This window comes from Papio anubis, chromosome 2, assembly GCF_008728515.1.
Source record: "Papio anubis isolate 15944 chromosome 2, Panubis1.0, whole genome shotgun sequence".
Classification (NCBI taxonomy): domain Eukaryota; kingdom Metazoa; phylum Chordata; class Mammalia; order Primates; family Cercopithecidae; genus Papio; species Papio anubis.
This window is the reverse complement of record NC_044977.1, coordinates 21,421,408-21,446,025: the sequence shown is the minus strand read 5'-3', so window position 1 is coordinate 21,446,025 and position 24,618 is coordinate 21,421,408. Positions and strand designations below refer to the sequence as shown.

Sequence of the window (24,618 nt, the reverse complement as noted above, 5' to 3'; positions counted from 1 at the left end):
GTGCTGGGATTACAGGCATAAGCCACTGCACCTGGCCCGAAAATAATTTTTTAGATCAGGAAAACATTACATGGTTCATATAGTGAAACTAATGCTGTGTATTATGAACTTAGAATAAATCATTTCAGCAATATAGATTTTTTGGTAGTCTATATTTCATTAGTTATTATTTCTGATTTTAAGTACCATATAGTACACATATCTTTAGTATATAGTTCAGTGGCTTTTTTTTTTTTTTTTTTAATTTGAGACAGTGTCTTGCTCTGTTGCCCAGGCTGGAGTGCAGTGGTGCCATCATAGCTCACTGCAGCCTCAACTTCCTGGTTCAAGTGATCTTCCCACCTCAGCCTACTGAGTAGCTGGGAGTACAGGTGCACACCACCACACTTTTTTATACAGATGGGGTTTCACCATTTTGCCCAGGTTGGTCTCAAACTCCTGAGCTCAAGCGATCTACCCACCTCAGCCTCCCAAAGTGCTGGGATTATAGGCATGTGCGACCATGCCTGGCCCCCGTCACTGTTTTAACTAGTGTTACCATAGGTTTATTTTAACTCTCCTTGAATTTCAGAGAAATAGAATCATATACTCTTCTGCATCTGGTTTCCTTTAAGCTTGCCTGAGTGATATATCCATATTGTGCATAGCAGTAATTCATTATCTTTTAGTGCTGTATAGTTTTCCATTACATGAATATGTTTATCCATACTTGGATATTTGGATTGTTTCCAGTTTTTGGATATTAAGAACAAAAATACCTGAATATTCTTATTTCTGTTGGTTATTTATCTAAAAGTGTAGTTGTTGGATATTGCATAGGCAGGTGTCTAACTTCAGTAGATGCTGGTGAAGCACTACTCTTAGCAAGAGCATATGAGTTCCACTCTCTCACCAATACTTGGTGGTGTCAATCTTTTTACTTTTACCCATTCTAAAGGCTGTTTAATGGTTTTCATTGCCATTTTAATTTTGCGTTTCCCTAATGATTATGAAATTGAGCACCTGTTTATATGTTTATTGGCCATTTGGATATTCTTTTTTGTGAAGTGCCTATTCAGACTTTTGTCCGTTTTGAAGATAGGATTATCTTGCTTTTGCTTTGGGAGTTCTTTATATATTCTGGTTATGTTTTCTTTGACAAATGCATGTATTATAAGTATTTTTCTTTTAATCTTGACATGCCTTTTCACTCTTGATGATTTTTGATGAACAGAAGTTCTTTTTTTTTTTAATCTGAGACAGGGTCTCACTCTGTCACCCAGGCTGGAGTGCAGTGTTGCAGTCATGGCTCACTGCAGCTGTAACTTTCCAGGCTTTAGTGATCTTTCCATCTCAACCTCCTGAGTAGCTGGGACTACCTGCATGTGCTTTCATGTCCAGCTAATTTTTTAACATTTTTGTAGCAATGGGATCCCACTGTGTTGCCCAGACTGGTCTCGAACTCCTGGGCTCAAGTGATCCCCATGCCTTGGCCCCAAAGTGTTGGGATTACAGGCATGAGCCTCTGTGCCTGACCTTTTCTTTTTTTCCTTTTTTCTTTCTCAAAGCGAATCCAGGCCAGGCGCCTTGGCTCACTGTAATCCCAGCACTTTGGGAGGCTGAGGTGGGCGGATCTCCTGAGGTTAGGAGAGCAGCCTGACCAACATGGAGAAACCCTGCCTCTACTAAAAATACAAAATTAGCCTGGCGTAGTGGCGCATGCCTGTAATCCCAGCTACTCGGGAGGCTGAGGCAGAAGAATCTCTTGAACCCGGGAGGCAAAGGTTACGGTGTGCCAAGATTTGCGCCATTGCACTCCAGGCTGGGCAATAAGAGCAAAACTCAGTCTCAAAAACAAAACAAAACAGAAAAACCCCACTAATCCAGTGTGGTTCTTTATTTTTCTTTCATGTCAGATGGGTGATGTGCTGACATGGTAACAAGGTTCAAGGTGCGACATCTCACAGATGCGTGTGAACACCCAGGCATCATGCTCATGAGCTACAGTAGGATCAGAAGTTCTTAATTTTAATGAAGTACAGTTTGTTAATGTTTTCATTTGTGGATAGTACTACTTGTGCCCTCTCTGAAAAATCTTTGCCCACCCAAAGGTGATGAAGATATTCTCCTATTTAAATCTAGATGCTTTGTTTTTATCTTTGACATTGAAATCTATGATTCATTTCAAATTAATTTTGTGTATGGTGTGAGGTAGTCAAGGGTGTTATTCCCCCATTTGGTTATCAAATTGCCTCAGCATCATTTATTTTGAAAATCATCCCTTTCCTATGGAATTGCAGTCATGCATTTGTCACAAGCAGGTGACAATCTATATATATCTCTGCCATTTATGTTTTTAGTAAAATCTGTGATATATTCCAGTAGACTATAAGTTCCAGGAAAGTTTGGAACTTTTGCCTAATTTGCCTACTACACTGTACTCATTGCCTAGCACAGTGTCAGGGCACATAATAGACATTGAATTAATATTTGCTGATTGGAAGTTAGGACTCAGAAAAATCCACAGCAAGTCTGAAAAAATGTTGGTAAGTAAAAGACAGTTAAACTGTTCCCAGTTGCACAGCATGCTTAGATATGTAGTAGAACTGAAAGTGTTTTTATAGAATATTCTCAACTTCTAACTTCTAGAATTTCACCTGCTTCTACCTCCCCCCATTATAATAATTTGTCTGATCAAATGGTTCTACTACTAGGTGTGAGGTCTTTGGCCAGGGAATTTGTTTAGTTCTTAGAGCCAAGTTTTCCTCTTTCTTTTCTATTTGTGTGTGTGTGTGTGTGTGTGTGTGTGTGTGTGTGTGTGTATTATATATATATATATATTTTTTTTTACTGGAGACATTGTGTGAGAATCTGCTATTCTTCTGACATGTAGTTATTTTTTGACTTTTATGTTTAGCCCTTCAGTTTCTGTAAAATATATCAGTGTAAATTTAAATCTAACAAGTTAATTTAAAACAAGGAATGAATGTGAATCTCCTTTATCAAACTGTTTATCTCATTTAGATGTTAAACAATAATTTTTACCACGTCTTTGGTTTTTGTAGAAATCACCACAGAAGGAAAAAGGAAAAAGTCATCTTCTGATTTATCGGAGGTATGCATTTGTTTTGCTTTTAATCTATTATCTTTGGAGTTACTGATACTGAAAGTATTTTGCTGTTTGTCTTTTTAATAACATTTTAAAGAAAATAGTATAAAACTTTAATCAGTGTTTTGGGAGAATAGTGTATTCTAATTAACTGAAGATCAACCAGGAAACCCTTCTACCAACTTTGTTTAAATTGTTGACTGGTATGCTTTCCAGACCAGATGACCAATATACTTTCCAGAGCTCATTTTAGATTTTATTTAAAACATATCACAACGTTTCTTTGATGACTTAATCTATTAGAGTACCTAATGTTCATTCATTAGTGATGCTATAGATGCAAAATAGTCGTACTCAAGGTATGTGCTGAACATTACTATTGGGAATATGTCCTTTTAAGCCTCTTTTTTTCATTTATTTCTTCTACATATGCCAAGAGTAGCAAAACAAGCAAAATGAAGTTTCTACCTACATAGGAAGTGTTCAAAAAAATTAATTCCTTTTAAGAAAGATAATCTTTTTCTTTTCTTTCTTTTTTAAGAGACAGGGTTTTGCTCTGTTGCCCAGGCTCAAGTACAGCTCACTGCAGCCTTGAACTCTTGGGCTTTAGTGATCCTCCTGCCTCAGTCTCCCAAGTAGCTGGGAATACAGGGATGTGCCACCATGACCAGCTAATTTTAATTTTTTTATGTAGGGACAGGGATCTTGCTATGTTGCCTAGGCTGGTCTCACATTCCTGGCCTCAAGCAATCCTCCTGCCTTGGCCTCCAAAAGTGTTGGGATTATAGCATAAGCCACCATACCTGGTATATAGAGATAATTTTTTTTTTTCTAGAATTTTGTTCTTTAAATGCAGTAATATCCTGATTTACATTATAAGAATTTATTAAACCCTTTCCTATGAAGCAGTCTAAGTTATGCACAGAGAACTTTAATATGATACATCTTCATGTTACATAGTTATAGCATTTAACAAAGAAGAATTCATAAAGGAAGACAATGAGAGGAAATCAAGAGTACCTTAGAAGACCGTATAGAAAGTATGGCTTTAGATATTCTTTCTTTTTTGGCTTAAGATTTGCCTGGTGTGGTTTCTCCATTTAAAACTCTGGATTTAGTTTAAGTGGGGTAAATAGAAGGTTAAAAAAAATCTTATGCCAAGGCAGTAGAATCACTTGAGGTCAGGAGTTCAAGACCAGCCTGGCCAACATGGTGAAACCCCATCTCGACAAAGACACAAAAATTGGTTGGGCTTGGTGGCTCACGCCTGTACTCCCAGCACTTTGGGAGGCCGAGGCGGGCGGATCACGAGGTCAGGAGATCGAGACCATCCTGGCTAACGTGGTGAAACCCTGTCTCTACTAAAAATACAAAAAATTAGTGGGGCGTGGTGGAGGATGCCTGTAGTCCCAGCTACTCGGGAGGCTGAGGCAGGAGAATGGTGTGAACCTGGGAGATGGAGCTTGCCGTGAGCTGAGATCGTGCCACTGCGCTCCAGCCTGGGCAACAGAACGAGACTCTGTCTCAAAAAAAAAAAAAAATAGCTGGGCATGATGGCGGGTGCTTGTAGTCCCAGCTACTTGGGAGGCTGAGGCAGGAGAATCGCTTGAACCCGGGAGGCAGAGGTTGCAGTGAGCCGAGATTGCACCATTGCACTGCAACCTGGGTGACAGAGCAAGATTCTGTCTCAAAAAAAAAAAAAAAAAAAAAAAAAAAATCTTACATTGCCAGGATGAATACTATCATACCACTTTGAAATACCTCTGTATTAACTACTACTATTTTTGTTTTTAATATATCCAGTGAAGTGAAATATCTTGCTTTAGACTGTTGCATTATTCATGCAATTAATCTGAAATCCTGCCATTAGAAATTAATACTTAATTAATCCATTTCTCTTTCTGATTTTTAGATGTACTACAGTGTTTCTTAAACTTTTGTTTACAAGGAAGTTGAGACTTACAGAAAAGTTACAGAAATTTTGCAGAGTTCCTGTACAATTCACTCAGGTTCTCTCAATGTTATTATTTTATGTAACTATAGTATGATTGTAAAAAACAATAAATTTATATTCATACAGTACCTTAAACCGGTGGTCCCCAACCTGTTTGGCACCAGGGACCAGTATCGTGGAAGACAGTTTCCCATGGACAGGGGTCGGGAGGATGGTTTCGGGATGAAACTGTTTTACCTCAAATCTTCAGTCATTGGGTTCTCAGAAGAGCGTGCAGCCTAGGTCCCTTGCACGCGCAGTTTACAATAGTATTTGTGCTCCTATGAGAATCTAATGCCACTGCTGATCTGACAGGAGTTGGAGCTCAGGCCCTAAGGCTCCCATGCTGCTCACCTCCTGCTGTGTTGTCCTTGGCCTGGGGGTTGGGGACCTCTGCTTTAAACTGTAGACATCATTTGGATTCCTTCGGTTTCACTAATGTCCTTTTTCTGTTGCCAGATCCAATCCAGGATCCCACATTGCATTTAGTTGTTAGGTCTCCTTAGTTTTCTTAAGTCTGTGACAATTCTTCAGTCTTTTTTCTTTCATGACCATGACACTTTTGAAGAAAACTGGACAGTATTTTGTAGAATATCTCTCACTTTGGGTTTGTTTCAGGTTTCTCAAGATTAGATTAAGGTTATGACTTTTTGGGAGGAATACCACAGAAGTGATGGTGCCCTTCTTAGTGCATTATATCGGGGTTACGTGATAGTGATATATCTTAGTACTGGTAATGTCAGCCTTGATTGTTTGGTTAAGATGGTGTCTGCCTGTTTGCTCCATTGTAAAGTTACTTTTCTCCTCTTTATAATTAATAAATAGGGGAGATGCTTTGAATCTGTGCAAATATATTATTTTATCTCAAACTTTTGTTTACTATTGTAGCACCTATCAGTGTATCTTGCCTGCAAATTTGTATTTGTGATATTTTGGTGGTTTTCTCTTTTGCTCATTCACTATAGATTTATTAATGTAAATTCTTCTATAAGGGACCAGTGTGATGGCTCACAACTGTAATCCCAGCACTTTGGGAGGCTGAGGTGGGAGGATCACTTGAGGTCAGGAATTTGAGGCCAGCCTGGGCAACAGAGTGAGACCCCATATCGAAAAATAAAAATTAGTTGGCATGTTGGCATATGCCTGGAATCGCAGCTACTTGGGAGGCTGACATAGGAAGATTGCTTGAGCCAGGGAAGTTGAGGCTTTGGTCAGCCATGATTGCACCACTGCATTCCAGCCTGGATAACAGAATGAGACACTGTCTCTAAAAAATAAAAATTCTTCTGTAAGGGAGAGCTGATTCTCTTCCCCAACTTACTTACTTATTTATGTATTTAGAGGTCCTCCTGCTTCGGCTTCCCAAAGTGTGAGGATTCCAGGCATGAGCCACTGTGCCTGGCTTCACTTATTTATTTATATCAATATAGACTCATAGAATATTGAGTTTATTCTGTGAGTTATAATCCACTACTGTCATTACAGGTTTGTTGGTCAGAGTATTCCAGCCTTGGGAGATCTTTCATGTTGGCTGTACCCTTTTGACGTGCTCCTATCATTTTTTTTTTTTTTTGAACGCTTACTTTCTGACACTGTATATTTTTTGGCACTGCAAGATGCTTATCTTGTGTTTTCCCTGCCCCAGGCTTGAAATCAACCACTTTCCCAGGGAGTCCTGGTTCTTTCAATTGAAGGATGATATTTAGAAACCCAGGTCTGTGTGCTAGGTGTACTTGCAACTGGAATGTCATTGTTTTTAGGCTTTCTCAACAGACAAGACCAGAAAAATATATGTTCACACATACAATATATGTATCTCTGTTTTCCCACAGAAACACATGTATCTATATTTATTTCTCTATCTGCCTATCTGTATAAAAAAATGAATACTGATACTTCTGATTCCAGTCCCACACCACAAGGCTTATTCTAGCTTTTCCTCTTTCCTTATTTTTTTTCTGTCTCTCATTATCTACAATATATTTACTTATTTCTTAATCCCATAATTTATACATAAAGTTGTGGTAGTGCATTTAAAAAATGTAGACTTTCTTAGAAAATTAGCATATTACATTATTGTTAGTAGTTTATATTACTGCCTTTTCCTCCAGGCTGCTAGTGGAAATAAATTACCAAAAGGATAAGAGCTTTGATGGATACAGGGAGAAGATACTAACACATGTTGAATTTAAAGTGTTTGGCCTGGGCCTGGCAGGTTGGCTCATGGCTATAATCCCAGTACTTTGGGAGGCCAAGGTGGGCAGATCACTTGAGGTCAGGACTTCAAGACCAGCCTGGCCAAGATGGCGGAAGCCCATCTCTACTGAAAATACAAAAATTAACTGGGTATGGTGGTGCATTTTTGTAATCCCAGCTACTCCGGACACTGAGGTAGGAGAATCGTTTGAACCCGGGAGGTGGGGGTTGCAGTTAGCTGAGGTCGCGTCACTGCACTGCACTTCAGCCTTTTTGAGATTCTGTCTCAAAAAAACAAACAAACAAACAAACAAAAAAAACAGTGTTTGAAGTGTTTGGCTGGGTGTGGGAGCTCATGCCTCTAAACCCAGCACTTAGGGAGGCCAAGGTGGGAGGATTACTTGAGCCCCAGAGCCCAGGAATTCGGGACTAGCCTGGGCAACAAAGTAAGACCCTGTGTCTACAAAACAAAAAAAAAATTAATCAGATATGATGGTGCATGCCTGTGGTCCCAGCTGCACAGGAGGCTGAGGCAGGAAGATTGCCTGGGCCCAAGAGGTAGAAGCAGGAAGTAAGTTATGTCTGAGTCACTACATGCCAGCCTAGGTGACAGAGTGAGACCCTGTCTCAAATAAATAAACACATGTTTAAGAAATATTTCTAAAATGACACTAGATTGTTGTAGAGATATTCTAAAGTTCAGTTAAACAAAAAGAAGACCACCCAGACACAACCAGAATTAATACTATGAAGTGTATCCTTCTAGTTTATTTGTCTCTTTATAAGAAACAAATATTAAAAAATAGAAAACCACAAAATACTGTCTTGTAATCTGTTTTTTCCTACGTACCTGTATATAATGAACATTATTTTCTGAAATCTAATTGATTAAAGCATTGGTCAGTAGATATTTATTGGGTACTCAACATGTATTGGATACTCCATTAGACATAAGTAACCAGGGAAACAGTGGTGAACGTTTTTTTCTTTGACTTTTATTTAAGTTCAGGGGTACTACGTGCAGGATGTATAGGATCGTTGCATAGGTCGCCATGGTGTGCGCCATGGTGGTTTTCTGCAAGAACAACCTATCACCTAGATATTAGGGCCAGCATCCATTAGCTATTCTTCCTGATGCTCCCTCTACCTGTCTGACAGGCCCCAGTGTGTGTTGTTCCCCCGTTGTGTCCATCTGTTCTCATCATTCAGCTCCCACTTAAAAGTGAGAACATGAATTGTTTGGTTTTCTTTTTCTGCATTAGTTTGCTGAAGATAATGGCTTCCAACACCATCCATGTCCCTGCAAAAGACATGATCGTGTTCCTTTTTATGGCTGCATAGTATTCCATGGTATCTATGTACCATTTTCTTTATTCAGTCTATCATTGATGGGGATTTGGGTTGATTCCATGTCTTTGCTATTGTGAATAGTGTTGCAGCAAACATGTGCATGCATATATCTTTGTAACAGAGTGATTTATATTCCTTTGGGTATATACCCAGTAATGGTGTTGCTGGGTCAAATGGTATTTTTGCCTCTAGGTCTTTGAGGAATCACCACACTGTCTTCCACAATGGTTGAACTAATTTACAATCCCAGCAGTGGTGTAAAAGTGTTCCTTTTTCTCCACAACCTTGCCAGCATCTGTTGTTTTTTGACTTTTTAGTAATAGCCATTCTGAGTGGTGTGAGATAGTGTCTCGTCGTTTTGATTTGACTTTCTCTAGTGATCAGTGATGTTGCTGACCACATGTGTGTCTTCCTTTAAGAATCGTTTGTTCATATCCTTTGCTCACTTTTTAATGGGGATTTTTTTTTCTTATAAATTTATGTTCCTTTTAGACCCTGGATATTAGAATTTTGTCAGATGGATAGACTGCAAAATTTTTCTCCGAATCTGTAGGTTGTCTGTTCACTCTGATGATAGTTTCCTTTGCTGTACAGAAGTTCCTTAGTTTAATTAGATCCCATTTATCAATTTTTGCTTTTATCGCAATTGCTTTTGGCATTTTCGTTATAAAATATTTGCCTGTGCCTATGTCCTGAATGGTATTGCCTTGATTTTCTTATAGGGTTTTTATAGTTTTGGGTTTTACATTGAAGTCTTTAATCCATCCTGAATTAATTTTTGTATATGGTATAAGGAAGGGATCCGGTTTCAATTTTTTGCATATAGCTAGCCAGTTCTCCCAGCACCATTTATTAAATAGAGAATTATTTCCCCATTGCTTGTTTTTGTCAGGTTTGTCGAAGATCAGATTGTTGTAGGTGTGTGGTCTTATTTCAGAGTTCTTTATAATGTTCCATTGATCTGCTCCATCGATTCTGTTTCAGGAATGTGTGGTGTGGCAGTGATGGTTGCGTAGATAAAATAGTAATTTTGACAAGAATCTGGAGTACTTCACTAGGGAGAGAAGGAAGAGCATTCTAGATTGAGGGAACAGTATATGCAAGGTTTAGAGATATGAAATAATGTGATGTGTTTGAAGAAGGTTGATTCATTCAGCGTGATTGGGTTGTAGTTTTGATGTGTGTGTGATGTGAAAGAGCTCAGACTGTAAAGAGTTTTACAGTTGTAAAGAGTTTTATCTGTAAGTAGTGGCTACCGTTGTTGAATTTTAAGTATTGCAGCCATAATTAGGTTTTATGTATTAGAGAACTCTGGGGCTGACATTTGAAAGGTTAAAAGGGGAGAAGACAGCAGGCAAGAGAATAGTTAGGAAGCTCTTGTGATTCTTCATTTATCTACTTTCAAAGTCAAGGAGAGGGTTTTTGTAAATGAAAATTATATTTAATTGCATATGAATTAAGCACTGAATTTAAAACTCCTTAAAACTGTTAGCAAATTATTAATGCAGGGTAATATAATGGTTCTGTTAGCTGAATTAGCTCTTGTATATAGTTCAATTAAACTAATTATCTTCTCATCCTATTTTCAGATAAGAAAGATGTTAAATGCAGAACCAGAGGATGTCCATGTTCAATCACCACTGTCCAAATTCAGAAGCTCAGAATGCTGGAATCTCCCTTTGCAGGGGGTAAATAAAATTAAAATTAATTTCTTTTAAGTATATAGTTTTATTTGGTGTGTTTAAAATATTGTAATAATAAACTAGTTCAACCATTATGGAAAAGAGTATGGCGATTCCTCAAGGATCTGGAACTAGAAGTACCATATGACCCAGTCATCCCATTACTGGGTATATACCCAAAGGATTATAAATTATGCTGCTATAAAGACACATGCATACATATGTTTATTGCGGCACTATTCACAATAGCAAAGACTTGGAATCAACCCAGATGTCCATCAGTGACAGACTGGATTAAGAAAATGTGGCACATATACACCATGGAATACTATGCAGCCATAAAAAAGGATGAGTTTGTGTCCTTTGTAGGGACATGGATGCAGCTGGAAACCATCATTCTCAGCAAACTATCACAAGAACAGAAAACCAAACACCGCATGTTCTCACTCATAGGTGGGAACTGAACAATGAGATCACTTGGACTCGGGAAGGGGAACATCACACACCGGGGCCTATCACGGGGAGGGGGGAGGGGGGAGGGATTGCATTGGGAGTTATACCTGATGTACATGACGAGTTGATGGGTGCTGACGAGTTGATGGGTGCAGCACAGCAACATGGCACAAGTATACATATGTAACAAACCTGCACGTTATGTACATGTACCCTAGAACTTAAAGTATAATTAAAGAAAAAGAAAAAAAGAGTGTAATGATTTTACACCTATGTATCAAACCTGGAGAAACTGACAGATCAAATGGGAACATCTGATTTAAAAGTGTGATTCAAAAGTCATTGAGTTCATTCATTTGACGACAATTTTGGGGCAAATCATGGCCCCTTCCTTAATTGTGTATTTTGTCTTCACTTATGGAATTGATTTGAAGATATTCAAAGGAGAGTCAAAGATTTTTGTAACTTAACTATAATAAAAATATGATTTAAATTATAAAAAGCTTAAAATGAAGATGATTTTTGTAACTTAAATATAATAAAAATATGATAAACTAAAAAAAAAAAATACTGTAATAAAACTGAATTTTTGCCGGGCGTGGTGGCTCATGCCTGTAATCCCAGCACTTTGGGAGGCCGAGGTGGGTGGATCACCTGAGGTCAGGAGTTTGAGACCAGCCTGGCCAACATGGTGAAACCCCGTCTCTACTAAAAATAGAAAATTGAGCCAGGCATGGTGGCACATGCCTGTAATCCCAGCTACTAGGGGGGCTGAGGAAGGAGGATTGCTTGAACCTGGCAAGTGGAGGTTGCAGTGAGCCAAGGTCGTGCCACTGCACTCCAGCCTGGGCAACAGTTAGTTGAGATTCCGTTTCAAAAAAAAAAAAAAACCAAAAAAACAAAAAAACCACTGAATTTTTATTTTCTGCTATGTCCCTTTTTTGGTTTTCTTGTGTTATTTAATTGCAGATTTTAGTTCATTTCTGGCATGTTTAAATGATACTTTGAGGTTAGGCTCTTAAAACTGTATACATTATTATGCATGATTGATTTCTTCATGAAATTTAAGTCTTATTATTGTAAAATAAATTCTCTTTTAAGTTTACTAAAATGATAAGATTTATAGAATTGTTTGTTCTTATGCTCTTGACCCATTTTAAGTTTGAGAGTGTATGTTTTGAAGAGTAATACAACTATATTTCAAAAGGTATTTTGATTATAAATCTGGACTTTATCTCACTGTTAAGCATTATAATCAGGCTTTGATGAATAAGGCTTAAGATAGCAGTTTTTTGTGTTTTGTTTTTTAACTTTTAAGTTTAGTGGTACAAGTGCAGGTTTGTTCCATAGGTAACTTGTGTCATGGGGGTTTGTTGTACAGATTATTTCATCACCCAGATATTAAGCCTAGTACCCATTGGTTATTTTTCCTGCTCCTCTTCCTCCTCCCATCCTCCGACCTCTGAAAGGCCCCAGTGTGTATTGTTCCCTCTATGTGTCCATGTGTTCTGATCATTTAGCTCTCACTTATAAGTGAGAACATGCAGTATTTGGTTTTCTGTTCTTGTGTTAGTTTGCTGAGGATAATGGTCTCTAGCTTCATCCATGTCCCTGCAAAGGACATGATCTCATTCTTTTTTATGGCTGCATAGTATTCTATGGTGTATGTGTACCACTTTTTCTTTATCTAATCTACCATGGAAGGGCATTTAGGTTATTTAGAGACAGGGTCTGTGTTGCTCACACTGGAGTGCAGTGGCACAATCATAGCTCACTGAATCCTTGAACTCCTGGGCTCAAGTGATCTTACTGCCCAGCCTCCTGAGTAGCGGGAATACAAGCAGGTGCCTGGCTACTTACCATTTTTTTTTTTTTTTTTTTTTGTAGAGGTGGGATCTTGCTATCTTGCCTAGGCTTGTCTTGAACTTCTGGCCTTAAGCAGTCTTCCTACTTTGGTCTCCCAGAGTGCGGGGATTAGAGGCATGAGCCATTGGAATGTGGCCTTGGAATGTGGAAGTCCGAGATGAAGGTGCTGGCAGGGTTGACTGCTGAGGCCTCTTTACTTGGATTGCAGATGGCTGTCTTCTCTCTGTGTCTTCATGTGGCTTTTTCTCTGGGCACGTGTATCCCTAGTGTCTCTTCTTTTTTTTTTTTGAGACGGAGTCTCGCTCTGTCGCCCAGGCTGGAGTGCAGTGGCCGGATCTCAGCTCACTGCAAGCTCTGCCTCCCGGGTTCACGCCATTCTCCGGCCTCAGCCTCCCGAGTAGCTGGGACTACAGGCGCCCGCCACCTCGCCCGGCTAGTTTTTTGTATTTCTTAATAGAGACGGGGTTTCACCGTGTTAGCCAGGACGGTCTCGATCTCCTGACCTCGTGATCCGCCCGTCTCGGCCTCCCAAAGTGCTGGGATTACAGGCTTGAGCCACCGCGCCCGGCCGTGTCTCTTCTTCTTATAAGGACATTAGTCCTATTGGAATAGGACTCCACGCACATGACCTCATTCAACCCCTTTTAAGGCTCTGTCTCTGCATACAGTCACATTAGGAATTGGGGCTTCAGCATATGAATTTTGGGGGAATACCATTCAGTCCATAACTGCAGCATTCATTTTAGGATAACACTTTTTAAGTAATCTTAAATATATATATCTATATTTTTTTTTGTTATAAGAAAAAATAACCATTATTTATTTACTTATTTTTTTTTTGGGACAGGGTCTTGTTCTGTCATCCAGGCTGGAGTGCACTGGTGCACTCATGGCTCATTGCAGCCTCAGCTTCCCGGGCTCAAGCTGTCCTCCCACCTCAGTCTCCTGAGTATCTCGGATTACAGGCATGCGCCACCATGCTTAGCTAGTTTCTAAAATTTTTTTGCAGAGACAAAGTTTTGCTATGTTGCTTAGGTGATCCTCCCACCTCAGCCACCTGAAGTGCTGGGGTTACAGGCGTGAGCCCTCGTACCGCTTGACCCTATTAACCATTTTTTTTTTTTTTGAGACGGCGTTTCATTTTTGTTGCCCAGGCTGGAGTATAATGGTGCGATCTTGGCTCACTGCAACCTCCGCCTTCCGGGTTCAAGTGATTCTCCTGCCTCAGCCTCCCCAGTAGCTAGGATTACTGGCATGCGCCACCATGCCGGGCTAATTTTGTATTTTCAGTAGAGGTGGGGTTTCTCCATGTTGGTCAGGCTGGTCTTGAACTCCCAACCTCAGGTGATCTGCCTGCCTTGGCCTCCCAAAGTGCTGGGATTACAGGCATGAGGCACTGTGCCCGGCCTCCTATTAATCATTTTTAAAATTTGTTCTTAGAGGAGAGATTTGTCCTCAATATTTTTTGCTTTAAAATTAGTGTAAAAGAACATTCAGAAATTTTGTTATTAAATAATACATTTGTTGTTTTGTATTGGATACAAAGAGTACATAAAAAGGGAAACAATAAAGGAGGCCAGGTGTGACTTATGTTTACTTAAAAAGAAAATAATATATTTGCATAAGGTTAGAAAATTTGGGCTATGTAGAAAGGTACAAGGTGGGCTTACACTTGTTATCCTAGCGCTTTGAGAGGCTGAGGTGGGAGGATCTCTTGAGCCCAGAAGTTGGAGACTAGCCTAGGAAATATAGCGAGATCCTGTTTCTACTAAAAATTGGAAAATAAGGTAGGCGTGGTCTTGTGCACCTGTAGTTCCAGCTACTCAGGAGGCTGAGGTGGGAGGATCCCATGAGCCCAGGAGTTCAAGATTAAAGTAAGCTATGATTGTACCACTGTACTCCAGCCTGGGCAATGATGAGACCCTGTCTCAAAAAAAAAGTATAAGTTGGAGCAAATAAAATCTCTTTCTGTCGTTTTTCTCTAAAGGCAACCACTATTAATGAGTTTTTTCGTTTATTTCTAGAAAAAAAGCATATTTCCATATATATGGAAATTTTTGATATTCGCAAAAGTTAAGTGATACTTAAATTTTGGGAAATCGACATCCTGTTTGAGACTGGAAGTGGCACATGTCAGCCTTGCTGTGCTCTGTGGTTGGCTTAAACTTCACTGTATTTGCTAAATATTTGCTCATACTTTGTATAGTGTTTGAGGCTGTGCAAGTATCTTGCTGCATTTCCACTGGTCTACTTTTTTGTTAATGTTTTTAGTGGTTTTCAGTGGAAGAGAAAGGAATAAATGCCCCTTTCCATAGTCTTCAGCAGAATTTTAACTCATTTATTTATTTGTGATTTTTATTGACATATAGTTACATTAAACAGGCAATCTTAAGTATAAAGTTAGATGAACTCTGACTAGAGTAACATATTGTCATGCTCCAGAAATTTTCCTTGTTTTCATTTTGTCTTTTAGAAAATCAAAATAATTTAATATATTTTTAATTGATTCATTTTTCTTTTTTATGTGACTCAAGTATATGACTCAACCATTGTGTCTTTTCCTCATCTGTTGCTTGTACCTCCACCATGATTCTGGCAACCATTCTTCTGATTTCTGTTTCCATTGTTTTGCCTGTTCTTAAATTTCATAAAAATGGAATGACATCATATGAACTCTTTTGTGTTTGGCTTCTTTTTATTCAGTATAATATTGCTAACATTTATCCATGTTTTGCATCTGTCACTGGTTTGTTTCTTTTTATTGTTATGTAATATTCCATTATGTGAATATACCATGGTTTATTTAATTCTCTATTGATTGATTTTTAGGCTCGTTTTTTTTTTTTTGAGATGGAGTTTCCCCCTTGTTGCCCAGGCTGGAGTGCAATGGCGCGATCTCAGCTCACCACAACCTCTGCCTCCTGGATTCAAGCGATTCTCATGCCTCAGCCTCACGAGTAGCTGGGATTACAGGCATGCGCCACCACACCCGGCTAGTTGTGTATTTTTAGTAGAGATGGGTTTCTCCATGTTGGTCAGGCTGGTCTTGAACTCCTGACCTCAGGTGATCCGCCTGCCTTGGCCTCCCAAAATGCTGGGATTACAGGTGTGAGCCACCGTGCCCGTCCTGGCTTGGTTTTAATATGCATTTTTGTGATGACTAATGACATTAAAAACATTTTCTGTGGTTGTTAGGTGGAGTGTTGTGTAGATGTCTATTAGGTCCAGTTAATCAAGTCCCAGGTTAAGTGAGAGTCTCTTTGTTAGCTTTCTGCCTCAGTGATCTGTCTAATGCTGTCAGTGGGGTGTTGAAGTCTTTCACTATTATGATGTAGTTGCCTAACTAAGTCTTTTTGTAGGTCAAGCAAAATTTGTTTCTTGAATCTGGGTGTACCAATGGTGGGTGCATATATAATTAGGTAGTTAAGTCGTTTTGTTAGATTTTACCATTTATCATTAGGTAATACCCATCATTGTTCTTCTTAATTGTTGTTTAAAGTCTGTTTTATCTGATATAAGAATAGTGGCTCCTGTTCTTTTTTGTTTTCTATTTGCATGGTAGATCTGTCTCTCTCCCTTTACTTTGAGCCTGTGGATGCTGTTACATGTGAGATGGGTATCTTGAAGATAGCAGATGGTTGGGTCTGGTGTTTTTATCCACCTTGACACTCCATGTATTTTAAGAGGGATGTTTAGCCATTTATACTCAGGATTAGTATTGATATGTGAGATTTTGATCCTGTCATTATGTTGTTGGTTGTTGTATAGACTTGATTGTACAGTTGCTTTATAGTGTCTGTGGGCTATGTGCTTAAGTGTATTTTTGAGGTAGTAGGGGTCATTCTTCTGATTTCATGTTTAGTACTCCCTTAAGGACCTCTTTCTTATAAGGCTGGTGTAGTTGAAGCAAATTCCCTCAGTATTTGCTTGTCTGAGAAGGATTTTATTTGTCTTTCACTTATGAATATTAGGCTGGTAGGATATGAAATTCTTAGTTGGAATATCTTTTCTTTAAGGTTGACTAAAAGAGGCCCCCAGTCTCTTCTGGTTTGCAAGGTTTCTGCCAAGAAGTTTGCTGCTACACTGATGGGAGTTCCCTCTGTACATGACCTGACCCTTCTCTCCAGCTGCCTTTAAGATTTTTTTTTTGCATTGACTTTGGTGAATTTGATGACAATGTGCCTTGGGGATGGTTGTCTTGTATAGTATCTAGCTGGAGTTTTCTGTATTTCATAAATTTGCATGTCAACCTTTCTTTCTTTCTTTTTTTTTTTGGAGATGGAGTCTCTCTCTGTTGCCAGGCTTAGTACAGTGGCACGATCTTGGCTTACTGCAACCTCCGCCTCCCAAGTTCAAGCAATTCTCCTGCGTCAGCCTCCTGAGTAGCTGGGACTACAGGTGCATGCTGCCACACCTGGCCAATTTTTTGTATTTTAGTAGAGACAAGGTTTCACTGTGTTGCCCAGGCTGGTCTTGAACTCCTGAGCTCAGGCAATCCACCTGCCTCAGCCTCCCAAAGTGCTGGTATTACAGGCTTGAGTCACCGTGCCTGGCCTGCATGTCAGCCTTTCTACTGCAATTCGGGAAATTTTTGTGGACTATATCCTCAAATGTATTTTCCAGGTTGCTTATTCTCTCCATTCTTTCTCAGGAATGCCAGTGAGTCATAGATTTAGTCTCTTTACGTAATCTCATTAATTATCCCTCCACTGATGAAATGTTTCTATAGCTCTAAAACTCTGAAGACTCTGCCAAAAGATTCCTAGAACTGATAATTGACTTTAGCAACCTCTCAGGATACAAAATCAATGTGGAAAAATCAGTAGCATTTCTAGACACCAATAATGTCCAGGCTGAGAGTCAAATCAAGAACACAATCCCATTTGCAATACCATAAAGAAAATGAAATACCTAGGAGTACAGTTGACCAAGAAGGTGAAAGAACCTACAAGAAGAACCACAAAACACTGCAGAAAAAAATCAGAGATGACACAAATAAATGGAAAAACAATCCATGCACATGGATTGGAAGCATCAACATCACAAAAATGACCATACTACCCAAAGCAGTCTACAGATTCAATGCTATTCCTATCATACTACCAATGTCATTTTTCAGATAATTAGAAGAAACTATTCTAAAATTCACATGGAACAAAAAAGAGCCCAAATAGCCAAAGGAATCCTAAACAAAAAGAATAAAGCTGGAGGCATCATAGTACCTGACTTCGAATTATATTTAAGCCCACAGTGACCAAAATGCATGGTACAGGTATAAAAACAGACACATAGAGCAACGAAAAAGAATAGAAAACTCAGAAATAATGCTGCATACCTACAACCATCTGATCTTTGAAAAGCTGACAAAAACAAGTAATGGGGAAAGTATTCCCTATTCAATAAATGCTGCTGGGACAGCTGGCTAGCCATATGCAATAGAATGAAACTGGACCCTTGCATTTTACCATATACAAAAATTAATTCAAGATGGATTAAAGATTTAAATGTAAAACCTCAAACTATAAAAATCTTAGGAAAAATATCTAGGAAATACCCTTGTTGTTATCAGCCTTGGCAAATAATTTTTGGCTAATGCCCCAAAAGCAATTGCAGCAAAAACAAAATTGACAAATGAAACTTAATTTAATTAAAGAGCTTCTGCACAGCAAAAAAACAAAACAAAACAAAATCCTTAGGGAATGGGAGAAAATATTCACAAACTATGCCTCTGACAAAGGTCTATTATCCAGATTCTATAAGGAACTTAAACAGATCAACAAATGAAAAACCAATAACTTTATTAAAAAATAGGCAAAGGACACAAACAGATAATTCTCAAAAGAAGACATACAGGTACTCAGAATTACTATGAAAAAGTGCTCATTGTGACTAATCATCAGGGAAATACGAATCAAAACCACACTGAGATACCATCTCACACCAGTCAGAGTGGCTATGATTAAAAAATGAAAAACCAGGTGCCAGCAAGACTGTGGAAAAAAGAAAACACTTATGAACTGTTTGTGGGCATGTAAATTAGTTCAGCCACTGTGGAAAGCAGCTTGGAGGTTTCTCAAAGAACTTAAAGCAGAGCTACCATTTGAACTATCAGTCCTATTACTGGGTATATATCCAAAAGAAAATAAATAGTTTTGCCAAAAGGACACATGCAGTTAAATGTTCATCATTGAGCTATTCATAATAGCAGAAACATGGAATCAACTTAGGGTACCCATCACTGGTGGATTGGATAAAGACAATGTGGTACTATACATCATGGAATACTATGCAGCCATAAAAAGGAATGAAATCATGTCCTTTGCAACAACATGGATGCAGCCAGAGGCCATTATCCTGTGCACATTAATGCAGGAACAGAAAACCAAATATTACATGTTCTCATTCATAAGTGGTAACTAAACACTGAGCACACATGGCCATAAAGATGGGAACAACAAACACTGGGGACTCTTAGAGGAGTTAGGGAGAGATGGGAGAAGAGGTTGAAAAACTGCATGTTGGGTACTGTATTCACTACCTGCGTGATGAGATCTGCACCACTGCCCCGGCACCACTCAATATACCCATGTAAGAAACCTCTACATATACCCCTTGTATGTAAAATAAAATTTGAAATAAACCCATCTCTATAAAAAATACAAAAAATTAGCCAGGTGTGGCACATGGCTGTAGTCCCAGTTACTCACATGGCTGAAGTGGGAGGATCTCTTGAGCCTTGCAGGTGGAGGTTGCATTGAGCTGAGATTGCGCCACTGCACTCCAGCCTGGGCAACAGAGTGAGACCCTGTCTCAAACAAACAAACAAAAAAACCCCTCAGATTTGAAAATAAAACCTTTTCAGATGTTGATTATCAGTTCTATATCTTCTTTTGTGAAATGTCTTTTAAAATTTTTTTCACTTTAAAAAACAATTTTTTTCTGTTTTTGTTTATTCATTTATTTAGTCTTTTTTTTTTTTTGGTAGAGATGGGGTCTTACAGCCCAGGCTGGTCTTAAACTTCTTGCCCCAAGTGATCCTCCCACCTTGCCTCCCAAAATTCTGAGATTACAGGTGTGAGCCATTGTACCTGGCCTAAAATAAATTTCCTTGTTGATTAATTTAGAATTACATTCATCCATCTTCATTATTCTGTGAGTTTTGACAAATGTATACACATTGCAACTACCATCATGATAAAGGTATGTGTGTGTGTGTGAGAGAGAGAGAGAAAATTTGTATAACCATACCTTGGAGATACTGCTGGTTTGGTTCCACATCACTGCACTAAAGCAAATATTATAGCAAAGCGAGTCATCTGATTTTTTTTGGTTTCACAGTATATATAAAAGTTATGTTTACACTATACTATAATTTATTAAGTGTATAATAGTATATCTAAAAATGTACATACCTTTATTAAAAAATACTTTATTGCTAAAATATTCTATCCATCTTCTGAGCCCTCAGCAAATCATTGTATTGCCACTGGAGCATGGCTGAAAGTTGCCTCAAAATTGATGGCTACTGACTGATCAGGGAGGTAGTCGCTGCTGAAGGTTGGGATGGCTGTGACAATTTCTTAAAATAAGACAACAATGAGTTTTTCCACATTGATAGATTTTTCTTTTCATGAAAGATTTATCTGTATTGTGCCATGCTGTTTGACGGCATTTTATTTACAGTAGAACATTTTTCAAAATTGGAGTCACAGTAGAACTCTCAAACCCTGCCACTGCTTTATCAACTAAATTTATGTGATATTCTAAATCCTTTGTTGTCATTTCAGCAATGTTCATAGCATCTTCAATAGAACTAGATTCCATCTCAAGAAACTATTTTCTTTTAAGAAAGAAGCAACTCCTCATGTTTTAGTTTTCTCATAAGGTTGTAGCAATTCTGTCCCATCTTCAGGCTCCACCTGTTTTTTATTTTTTATTTTTATTTTTTTAAAGATGGAGTCTCCCTTTGTCACCCAAGCTGGAGTGCACAGGTGTGATCTTTTCTCACTGCAGCCTCTGCCTCCCATGTTCAAGCGATTCTCCTGCCTCAGCCTCCTGAGTGACTGGTACTACAGGCGTGCACCAGCATGCCTGGCTAATTTTTGTATTTTTAGTAAAGACAAGGTTTCATCATGTTGGCCAGGCTGGTCTCGAGCTGTTGACCTCAGGTGATCCACCTGCCTCCCAAAGTACTGGGATTACAAGTGTGAGCCACTGTGCTTGGCCCAGGCCGCTGCTTCCACCACATCTGCAGTTACTTCCTCCATTGAGGTCTTCAACCCCTCCAAAGTATCCATAAGGGTTGCAGTCAACTTCTTCCAAACTCTTGTTAATGTTGATATTTTGACTTTCACCCGTGAATCACAAATGTCATTAGTGGCGTCTATAATGGTAGATCCTTTCCAGAAAGTTTTCAGTTTACTTTGCCCAGATCCAGCAGAGGAATCACTATATATGGTAGCTATATGATGTATTTCTTAAATTATAAGACTTGAAAGTTGAAGTTACTCCTTGATCCATGGGTTGCAGAATAGATGCTGTGTTAGCAGGCATGAAAACAACATTAATTTCCTTGTACATCTCCATCAGCGCTTTTAAGTGACAAGGTGCATTGTTAATGAGAAGTAATATTTTGAAAGGAATCTTAAAAATTCTTTTTTTCTTTGCTTTTAAGCTCTGTCGGATTTGAGGAATCTCTTTTTCTGAGTAGTAGTTCTTAAAGCTTAAAAGATTCAGGAAGTCATGCTGTAAGAGATGTTCTGTCATCCAGGCTTTGTTTTTCCATTTCTAGAGCACAAACAGAGTAAATCTGGCATAATTCTTAAGGGGCCTAGAATTTTTCATATGGTAAATGAGCATTGGCTTCAACTTTATCAGCTGCATTAGCCCCTAACAAGAGAGTCATCCAGTTGTTTGAAGCTTTGAAGCCAGGCATTGACTTCTCTTCCTTGGCTCTCTTTGGCTGTGGAAGTCCTAGATGGCGTCTTCTTCCAATAGAAGGCTGTTTCATCTACTTTGAAAATGTATTGTTTAGCGTAGCGACCTTCAGCAATTATCTTAACTAGATCTTCTAGATAACTTGCTGTGGCTTCTGCGTCAGCACTTCCTGCTTCACCTTGCAATTTTATGTTATGAAGATGGCGTCTTTCCTTCAACATCATGAACCAACCTTTGCTAGCTTCAGACTTTTGTTTTGCAACTTCCTTACCTCTCTCAGCCTTCATAGAATTGAAGAGAGTTAGGATCTTACTTTGAATTAGGTTTTGGCTTACGAGAACATTGTGGCTGGTTTGGTGTTCTATCCAGACCACTAAAACTTTCCCTATCAGCAGTAAGACTGTTTTGCTTTCTTATCACTAGTGTGTTCACTGGAGTAGCACTTTTAGTTTCCTTCAAGAATTGCTCCTTTGCATTCAGAACTTTGCTAACTGGTGCAAAAGGCATAGCTCTTGGCCTGTCTCAACTTTCATCATGGCTTCCTCACTAAACTTAATCATTTTTAGTTTTTGATTTAGAGTGAGACACTTAAGACTCTTCCTTTCACTTTGAATTCTTGGAGGCTACTGTAGGGTTATTCATTGGCCTAATTTCAATATCCTTGTGTCTCAGATAATAGATAGGCCCCAGGAGGAGAGAAACTGAAAAACGACCAGTTGTTAGAGCAGCAGAACACCCACAACATTTATTAAGTTTGCCATCTTACATGGGTACAGTTGGTTGTGCCCCAAAACAGTTACAGTAGTAACATCAGATGATCAGAGATCACCATAACAGATGCAATAATAATGAAAAAATCTGAAATATTGTGAGAATTAGAAAAATGTGTCAGAGAGACATGAAGTGTGCATGTGTTGGAGAAATGTTGATAGACTTGTCCGGTGCAGGATTGCCACAATCCTTCAATTTGTTAAAAATATGTCTGATAAGCACAACAAATAAAGCAAAGCACGATAAAACTAGGTATGCCTATATTTACTTATAGTTTTTTTGATATGTTTACAGTAGTATGAATTACAAAACTTGCATAGATGCATATAGTTATCACAATTAAAATATTAGGTCCATGACTCCAAAAAATATACTTGTGCTGTCCACTTTGTAGTAATTCCTCCCCCTCCCCCTAACCTCTGGTGACACTGTTGTTTTTTGTGCCTATAATTCTCTGTTTTCCAGAATGCCACATAAATGCGATCATACAGTATATTATGTTTTGAGAGTGGCTTTATTCACTCAGTATAATGCCATTGGGATTGATCTCTGTTAACCCTTGAAGGACATTTGGGTTGTTTCCAATTTTTGGTGATTATGAATAAAGCTGCCATAAATACTCATAGGTTTTTATGTGAATGTAAATTTTAATTTCTCTGGGGTAAATAGGAGTGAAATTTCTAGATTATGTGGTAAATGTATATTTAACTGTCAAACTTTTCTAGAGTGGTTCTAACATTTTACATTCCCACCAGTAATGAATGAGGTTTCTGGATGCTGTCGGTCTTTGGTAGTACTTGGTACTGTCAAGGTATATTTACTGGGTTGGTGCCAAAGTAACAACAGTTTTGCCATTAAAAGCAAAACTGCAATTACATTAGCACTAGTCTTATATTTCTTAAAATAATAGGCTTTACTTTTTTGGAGGAATTTTAGGTTTACAGAAAAATTGAGGGGAAAGTACAGCGAATTCCTATATATTCTCTTATACCCTGTCACTCCTTTCCCCTAGTTTTTTCTATTACTATTTTAGTGTGAAAGTTGTCAGAATCCAAATGGAGTCAATAATGTTAAAAAAGCCCTTAAAAGTAGAGATGGGGAAGGCTTTCACACTTGTATGCCTGTTAACAAAAACTGTCACAAAAGACTCTGTGAAAACCACAACCTTGCCACAAAGACCATTACAGCCTTGCACAAAAAAATCTCTGCAAGGACATCTGCACAACTGCCTGTCTAGTCTTGTGTTGGTGTTACCCTTGTTAATGATTTTTGTAGCCAGGGTTACTTATTTTGATACAGTTGTGTGATCCTCTTCATTTTTTACTTTAAGAACCTTTGTCTTTCTTTCCTCCCTGAAAACACATAGTTTACTATGACACATATATTCCCATTGTAATGCTCGACTCCCCAGTAAGTATCTTCTTTTAGAGAGCTTCTCTGTTTTATAGGTACACATTATATTAGTGTGGTACATTTGTTACAGTTGATGAGCTGATATGAATACATTATTTAACTAAAGTGTACAGTTTTACATCAGGGTTCACTCCTTGCATTGTATATTCTGTAGGTTTTGACAAATATGCAGTGACATGTATCCATCATTACAGTGTAGTACAGAAAAATGTGATAGCTCTAAAAATCCCCTATATCCTACTGATTTAAAAAATCTCCATCGTGTTTCCTTTTTCAGAATTCATATAATACTTGGAATCATATAGCCTTTCCAGGTTGGCTTCTTTCACTTAACAATATACTGTTAAGATCATTCCTTGTTTTCTAGTAGCTTATAGTTCATTTTACCTCAAAATTAAAAAAAAAAGTATATATATTTTTGAGACAGGGTCTTGCTTTGTTGCCTAGGCTGGAGTGCAGTGGTGCAATCACAGCTCACTGCAGCCTCGACATCCTGGGCTCAAGCCATCCTCCCACCTCAGCCTCCTGAATAGCTGGGACATGTGGTGTGTGCCACCACACCTGGCTAATTTTTAATTTTTTTGTGTGTAGATGGAGTCTCCCTATGTTGCCCAGGCTGGTCTCAAACAAACTCCTGGGTTTTAGCAATCTGCTCACTTCAGCCTCCCAAAGTGCTGGGATTATAAGCGTGAGCCACTGTGTCCAGCAAAACAAAAACAAAAACAAAAAAAAACAACACCCCCCCAAGTATATATCTATATACACTTTGTTTTTTATAGCGGTTATTGGTTCACAGCAAAATTGAGCAGAAAGTATAGAGTTCACACATACCATCTGTCTCCCCTTGAGAGTCTCCCTGATATCCTTTT

At 38.6% G+C, this 24,618-nt stretch overlaps 1 protein-coding gene and 1 non-coding gene across 9 annotated transcripts in view; one reads left to right on the top strand and one right to left on the bottom strand.

Annotated features, from left to right (window-relative positions):
• Nucleotides 1-24,618, top strand: part of SENP7 (SUMO specific peptidase 7) — a 197,867-nt gene that overhangs the window by 8,911 nt on the left and 164,338 nt on the right. For 7 of the 8 annotated variants that reach the window (XM_021933988.2, XM_021933986.2, XM_021933985.2 and 4 more), the window contains exons 2-3: nt 3,045-3,094; nt 10,217-10,315. In XM_021933988.2, the coding sequence (XP_021789680.1) occupies nt 3,045-3,094; nt 10,217-10,315 (149 nt within the window). Of the gene's footprint in view, nt 1-3,044; nt 3,095-4,809; nt 5,098-10,216; nt 10,316-24,618 lie in introns of those variants that run through there. The other variant, XM_021933982.2, reaches the window with a different exon arrangement.
• Nucleotides 1,890-1,992, bottom strand: LOC116274045. The gene has a single exon (XR_004182524.1). It is a non-coding gene; the product is annotated as a small nucleolar RNA U13 (small nucleolar RNA).